The 8,020-nt window shown below is 45.0% G+C and overlaps 1 protein-coding gene across 2 annotated transcripts in view; it reads right to left on the minus strand.

Moving 5' to 3' along the window:
* Nucleotides 1–3,930: 3,930 nt before the first annotated feature.
* Nucleotides 3,931–8,020, minus strand: part of NMNAT1 (nicotinamide nucleotide adenylyltransferase 1) — a 21,089-nt gene continuing 16,999 nt past the window's right edge. For both annotated transcript variants that reach the window (XM_023532643.1, XM_023532642.1), the window contains 2 exons: nucleotides 4,816–4,958; nucleotides 3,931–4,472 (listed from right to left, as the gene is read on the minus strand). In XM_023532643.1, coding sequence (XP_023388411.1) covers nucleotides 4,072–4,472; nucleotides 4,816–4,958 — 544 coding nt within the window. In that variant the 3' untranslated portion in view covers nucleotides 3,931–4,071. The remainder of the gene's footprint in view (nucleotides 4,473–4,815; nucleotides 4,959–8,020) is intronic.

Genomic DNA, 8,020 nt, shown 5'->3' on the forward strand with positions numbered 1-8,020 from the left:
CTGACGTATTTATGGATGAAATTACACATCTGGAATTGCTTTTAAAAGACCCCAGAAAACAAAAACAAGGGAGGGCGTAGATGAAGCAAGACTAGCAGAATGTTATGACTGAAGCTGGGAGGCGGCTACGCGGGGTTCATTATACTATTTATTATTACTAATTTCATCTGTGTTCGCTATTACCCTTAATGTTTTAAAATGTAAATTTTTGTCACTGTCACCCACTGGTTTGGAAAAATTTCTCAGCTTAAGCGAGGAGCTTGCCTGTACCGCCCTCCATCCCGGACACCTGTCCTGCAAGGCCCGAGGACGCTCATTTTTAGGAAGCCTTCAGGAGTGGTTCTGGAGAGTCCTTTGCCGATGCTTGAGATGCAGCATTCTTTTGTGTGCCATCTAACTGTAGGCAACCCGGTGGCAGAGGCTGTCTCCTACTTGTGTGCTCCCCTTGGCACTTCGCATAATGAGTGTTCCAAGAAATACTTCCTGGTCACGCAGAAGGGGACAGCTGGCCGCTCAGACTGGTGAGAAGCCAGTGTGAGTGCCAACTCTCCATCAGGCCAATAACATTGCAGAGCTGGAAGGGACCTCAGACAGCATCGCATTATTTACAGAAAGGGACCCTGAGGGACAAGGGACAGCCCCCCCAATCAGCTGACCGACACGCCTGGCACTAGAAAACCACCTCCCTGGCAGAAGCTTCTTCGGCTCTCTCACAGCTGGCATCGTAGTGCCAGTGTGGACATCTGGGCGCCTTTTCCTTATTTGCTGGGCGAGAGCGAACTATGGCTCTTACCACCTCCTCCCTCGGGGCGTTCGCTGCTCTAGTTCCAAGGAACCATCATTGGGCAAGTTCAACTTAGTCCTTCCGTGTGGACTGAACACGTCAGACTGTCATACTGCTGAAAGTTTTGTTTGTACTCATCCACTTAGGGTGGGTGAAAACTTCAAGATTTGGTGAAAAGATTCTTTGAAAAGACAATGCTACATAAGGTGTAGAAAGCTTGTGAGTACAGGCTCTGAAGAGAAACTGCGCATTCAGGCCTGTCTTGCCATTTACACCAATCACCTAATTATGCCGTTTCGTTATGACACCAGGCACTCGTTAGCACATGCCTGGCACACTGTAAGTGCTCTGTAAGTGCCGGCATGCTGAAGTTCAACAGCACCACAAGCAGACCGGGCACATTTTGGAGACGGACGCTGTTCACGACCCCTCACGATGGGGTGCATGCTGCAGTGCACGTTGTACGTCATGAACATTTGCATTTGGGAACAATGATGAGAATGGCAGAGTGGACATCCCGTGGCATCCAGAAATAGGTGTTAAAGGAGCCCGTTTCATAATATAGTGATTTCAGGGCTCCCTGAGAGGCGACTCAGGTTGGGTCAGAGGAGAGCAGCCCTCACTCGCACGCCCAGGGATGCTGACCTTAGGGGATGTTCCTTCTACCCAGGGGTGGGGTCGAGCAGCCTTTGATGCAAGAAGACGAGACTAAATCAGCCCTGTGATTCAGTCTCTATACCTTGATCGCCAAGAACCCATCCCTCTTATCTAAAAGGTTTGTTCCCGGTTGTCCACTAAAAAGCTAAACAGCAAAAAAATCTCTCCTTGTGCCGTACATTCAACTGAGCTGACGCAGCTGTGGGAAAAGGACTTCTACTGCAAGTTTGCTTGCTGCACTTAACTCACGCAGTGCGAGGGGCACAGCAGTACCACACGTGAAAACACCAGCATCAAACAACAGATGATGAGAAAGGCACCGTACGGAAGAGGGACGGCATCTCTTCTTCCTCAGTGGAAGTCACAATGGTTACATTTATTCCCCTGTGAAGTTCATTGTTCTAATTTCCATTATCCAAAGAGGAACTCCCGCCCCCGAGGGCACCCAGAGCTGTGGGATGATAAGCCAAGCAGCTCTTCAATGCACAAAGCTGTACAGCACCACAAAGGGCCATGAGCCAGTACCAGAACACCTGGGTCGCCAGCACATGTCTACCCAGTAGCCTGAGGTCAATATACTCATAGCTGAGCAGGAGATGGGGAATTCTAGGTAGGAAGTATAAGAGAAGTTTCCAGCATTGGAACCTTTCTGCGGTTCACAGAATACTTCAGATGGACTAAGTGTCCAGGAGAAGAAATCAAAGCTAATTTTTTTTTTTTTTTTTGGCGAGGCAACCCTTGGTTGACCTCACAGATTGTAAGGACCTTGTCACTTACAATTCCATATTTTAGGCATACAGCACTTGGTCTTCCTAGGTGGTCTACCCATCCAAGTACTTACCAGGCTCGACCCTCCTTAGCTTCCAAAATCGGACGGGATCAGGCTTGTTCAGGGTGGCATGGCCATAGACAAACAAAGCTAAATTTTGAGAGTTCTGTCTGTTTCTAGATCGTCACTTTTCAGTAGTGCCTCAACTCTTAAACTACACAAGGCTAAGGAGGGGGAAGAATGACCCTTCATCTCTGTGATCTGAGATTGAGGGGGAAGAATGACCCTTCTTCTCTGTGATCTGAGATTCTAACCTTTCATTCACCTCAGCAGACACGAGAATAAACTGGCTGCCAGGCCCTGCACCCCGTCCTGTCTTCAAGAAGCTTTAACATGTACGGAGAGCTTAGAACTTACGTTTGCCATCTTTCTGTAACTCTCCCTTTTTACACTGTGGATTCAGATCTGACTACACAGAAGTATTTTTTCTTCTGCTATAAATTGTTCATCTTGAGTGGTGTAGGTATAAAATTTGCAAAAAGGTAAATTATTCTATTTGCATTAGAAATTTAACTTTAGTCCTGTTTCTATCACAGAATGATTTTCATGGACCATAAAAACTATTCTTTAAAAAGCTATTTCTGGTCTTTTTGCTTTAACAGTTGGTAAAACTCCCACAAAATTTTAATCAGTATCAAATCATAATAACAAGTCTGTATTTTTAACATAAAGCTCTGACTTTGATTATTATTTGAGAATTCTGCTTTGGTTAAAATCCATACAAAAGGATAAGAAGAGAAAAAGTATAAGAAAATAGACCCCTTTTCAGCTTAAATTCACAAGTGGCACATTCACAATGGGCTGGAACAGACAGCGGGGCGCTTCAGAAACTCGAGTTTTAGACTGAGGTCATGGCTTCCACCAGTGCCCAAAAGCTTGATCTGGACCCGCTGGGCTGACCCAGTGAGGCATTCCTCACGTTCGTGGGGGTCTCCATTTGTCTTTATCAATGAAGGCTTAGAGCACTGACACTTGATAAAATTCTTGACCCCTCATTCTCTGTGGTCCAATCTGTTCCAGGTAGTGTGACGTCATCTCTGAAGCTGGGTCTACAGCCTGAGCCACAGTGGGGCTGTGCTAAAACGAATGTGCAAAACACGTGAGCAGAGGCTCTCTACCGCCGGCGGGCATCAGAAACTCCTGTGCACCCTTCTGAACATTCGGGGGCGTGGTACCCACTCCCTACCTCCAAACGTGGCCCTCTAGGCAGGTGTATCTTGGCAGAGCTTAATCGGCCATTCTGATGTGTGCTAGAGAGAACGAACCATTGGCCTAAAGCTTCTGCCGTGCACACTCACACCCTGTACTTTGCATAGCTGGAGATGACCCATCAGGGGTGCATTTTGCTAGATCACCATTTTAAGAAGCACTTCTTTGCCCAGGCTGAGTGAAGACTGCCCAGGAATAGGCGTGCATAAAATGTTTGTTTCCTTCATAACTAAGTTAGGATTGTAAATGAGCTATGGCTTTTCATACTTTGCTTCTCTTATGTGGTAAAGCTGGGATGTCATTTGTAGTTAGGTTGATTAAATATTCTTCTGGTTTTAGTGCTGCTAGTCTCATGTTTTAAAAATAAAGAGATCTGTACATTCCAAAAAACCCATAATATTGAACATATTCCTATTAGCAACTTCTTATAAAAAGAAAAAAATTAGCCTGATTTAAATGTGCTATTGATTTTTACCAAACCTTTAAGCTTTAGTGTATGCAACAGGATCACAATTCCTTTCCCCAGTTACTAAGACGCAGATTGTTTCAAATTTCTGAAAAGGAATTCCAAAATTTCATGCTGTAGGATTTCTCATGAGTTAGTGTTTGCAGCGTTTCTCTGCAAAGGAGCCAGGATAACGCCGACGTTCCTCTCTTCACTCTCAGAGTTATACAAATTATGCTTTTCTATGTATTCCCGGACAAGATCGGGTACCAAGTAGCGAATGCTCTGTCCCCTTCGGAGGGCTCGCCGGATTTTCGTGGATGAGATGTCGTTGGTGATCCATTCGTTCACCAGGTGAATGTTGTTCTGGTGTTTCCACAGCACGTCGGACTCATAGATGAATTTCTGAGCATCGTTTCCAGCCCGCGCAACACATATGAGCCCATAGTCGCCCACGATTTTGGTGATGTCCTCACTCTTCCACAGGTTGGGAACACCGAAGGACTCCAGTATATCTGCCCCACACAGCAACTTTATCTTTGGCCCATCTGGGAAGAGAAAGAAAACATCGCTTCAAGGGTTGCTTTTCTAATAACTCTCTGCTCCAAAATGAATGTGTGTATGTGCTTTTCCGGAAAGAAGGTTCCTAGTTTGTATCAGATTTGGATTCTCAAAAGAGATGTAGGACACCTCAAAAGTTAAGGGCTCCTGCAGGAGAAATAAACTCAGGATGCCTTTTACTCCCCCTCCCTCCCATCATAAAACTTACAAGGGGCATTTTTCCAGGCACCCACACATACTGAATAGAAAATAAAAATACAAATGGGGCTTGCTCAGCAGCTCTAGAATCTTATCACTTCTAATCTGTAAGTCTAGGTAAAACACACAGACCTTTTGTTTTGGGCTCTGGGGATTTCTTTTGATTAAATTCTTCACTCTGTTCAGCCCACTTCCTCTTCCGTCCAGGCCTTTCCAGCCCAGGTGAGTCCTGCTGGTGATCACAGATATGAGCCTTCAGTTTCTGTTGATGGTGTCTATAAAACGACAAAGCAATAGAACATTCCTCTTTCTCACAATGCTCAACTAAAATGTTGTCCCTGTGGAGATGCCCCAAAGCCTCTGATCCAATGTTAAAGGTGGGGTGATATTAAAAACATTTAAACACAGGTACACACGATATCCAACCCGTAGAAGGGATGCTGACCAGTAACTGTCGTCCTGGGTCCTGGCTATCAGGAATGGAAAGCAAGGAGTATCATGGGAGCACAACAAATGGTAGCTGTCAACTATTCTATGCTTTACGTGTCTGTGTCATAATAAGAGTTAACGTTATTTATGTACCAAGAACTATACTAAACCTTTTGCATGGATTATATGATTGAATGTTCTCCATATCCCGTGTCATAAATATTATTACTCATGAAGTGGAAAGAGAGTGAAGGCTCAAAGTTCCAACTCCAGCTTCTAGCAGAGTCCCTGCGACACAGGAGGCATTCAATAACAACTTGACTGAGTAAATATTTTGGGTACTGTAAAGCAACGATATTATTGCCACCATCACATCAGCATTGTTTATTATCCTCACAGAGAGAGGACACTGACCTTTTGCCCAAGGTCGTTTAGAGTATGAGAAGCAACCAGAATTTGAACCTCAACAGTCTGGTTCCAGAGCCCACACACCTGACCACTGAAGAGTGTGGCCTGACCTAGTTAGTAATGGCGAACCACAGTGCCAAGGATAAGGTCCTAGAGTGGGGCAAGTGCCTGAGGCCTAAAGGAAGGGACCATGGGAAGGACCTGCATATAGCTTTATTCTAGGCTGGCAGCAGGATGTCCACTGCTTAACTGTGCAAAGTTATTTGCGTAACATGAGCTTCCCTTGTGGGAGCCAACTATGGGTCCTTTGTGGCCCTAAATCCCTTCCTTCTTGAATAGCTGAGCTGCAAATGTAATGGACAGTCAGGCTACTAAGAAGCCAGAGAGGGCTGGGTAAGGCAGGGATGTAGGAGCCCGGTGGCTGATGGGAGACTCTCCCTGCCAAGCCTGAAAAGTAAGTCCTGCTGATAAAGTAAGTCGCTGTGCCAGATGTGGTTTGCTGGCTCATTGTCCAATTCCACCCTAAACGCATTTCCCAGAGGTCCTTGCAGCCGGTTCTGGATGTGATTGAGATTCTGCTGATGAGATTCACTCGTGAGAGATTTGGAAGGAAGGAGGGGGCACAGGCCATCTTTCTGCAGCTGTGAAGCCTGACAAGTAATTTCACAGCGTGAGTGTGTTGGCCAGACTCTATATTCCATTGTCCAGACACCTACTTCAGGAGAATGGGACAGTTTAACAGCAGCCGTGGTGGGGGCAGAGGCAGGAATAGTTTCCTGAACTCCAACTGCAGCTAAGGAGGTATGACCTTGAACAAGGCCCAACTCCTGCTCCTCCAGCCCTTTTAACACTTTTGCATAAGCACCTAAGTCCCTTTCTGCTTAAAATGCTCAGAGTGGTTTCTATTTCCTAGTTAAACCCTAATTAATACGGTGAGAACTGGAAGGTTCAGAACTCTAAGAAGAGTCATTAGACAGAAATGTTTTCCAGAAAGCCCTGTTATTTTACACTCAAGATAATATTAAGTCATAACTAGATGCTACTCACTCTGGTTTCTGAACCCTGGAAGTGTCTCGAAGGTATGAGCACCCCAACATGAGACCCCAATATGCTGTCATAGAAGCAGCACACAAACAGGACTGTCCACGATCAAGCATCACAGCTTTTCTTCTTTACGGTACCTGCCTCTTTTATACCTAAGAAGACTGACGGCAATGGCAGCATCTTACAACTTCACCTTTCTCACCTGGGGCACAGACAGGCCAGGCAGGCTCTCTACGTACACTTTCTACCCGAGATAGACACGGTAACAGGCATGCACACATTTCAAAATACAATGAAAGACATTCAGGCCAAGGAACCCCGTGCCCTGCTCTGCTCTGCAACCTTGTAACGATTCTGCACAGGAATGGCACAGCCTAAGCCTTTCTGAGCCTCCTGACAGTTCTGTAAGTCTGTATGTTCACAAACACAGGCAGCACTGAAACATGGCCAAAAGCCAAGAAGCCCCTGACCCATGTCCAGAGAACTGACAGAGCGGATTTCATTGTAAATACCTTAGCACCTTAGCAGTCTCTACCCAGTCCTTCTGAAGACTTTCCCATGTGTCGACTTCCACCCATTCTGAATTCTTGGTGGCAAGTTCTGCCATGATAACTCGGTGATGGGCAGAGATGAGTCCTTTCTTCTTGTACGCATCACCGACGGGAGAAATTATGCCTTTGATAACTCTATATTTCCCTGGATAAAGAGTTAGATTTGACATGAGACATAACAGATTAAATCTTATGCACAGGAAATATCGTCAATGTGATTTTATAATCAAAGATCCCCCTTCTAAACAGCGATTCAGATTCATTCATTCATTCATAACTGTGGTAAAACAGACAAACATTTACCATTCTAAGTGTACAGTTCTGTGGCACTAAGGACAGTCACAGTTGTGCAACCACCAGTATGCATCTCCAGAACTTCTTCACCTTCTCTAACTGAAACCGTCCCTATTAAATACAAACTCACCATTCCTCAATCTAAATCAATAGTTTAAATCGATTGATGTTGTCGCACTGCCTTGAAAAAGCCTTAATTTGTGTTGCCCACCTACTGTAAATAAGAGCCCATCTCTCCCAAAACCCTGGTACTTGACATGATTACGCTTAAAAATTTTTGTCCATGTGATGGGCAAAATATATCTAATTAAAAATTTTACTTCCCTGATTATTAGGATTATTAGTGAGTTTGAGCACCTATCTGTCTATCAGCATATAGCATGATCCTTTATGTAATAAGACAAAATAAATCCTAGGAATGTAGAGAAGGAAGAGTTTTCCTCAACCCTCTTAGGGACCCTGGCTGGGTCTGAAAATTAAATCGAGAGAGTCTGACAGGAGAAAAGCATGCACATTTGTTTAATGTAAGGTGTGCATGACATGGGAGCCTGCATAAGGAAATGAAGACCCCGAGAAGGTTAAGCCTGAGTGTTTTAATGCCAGGATTGATG

This window comes from Pteropus vampyrus, unplaced genomic scaffold (assembly GCF_000151845.1).
Source record: "Pteropus vampyrus isolate Shadow unplaced genomic scaffold, Pvam_2.0 Scaffold86, whole genome shotgun sequence".
Taxonomy (NCBI): domain Eukaryota; kingdom Metazoa; phylum Chordata; class Mammalia; order Chiroptera; family Pteropodidae; genus Pteropus; species Pteropus vampyrus.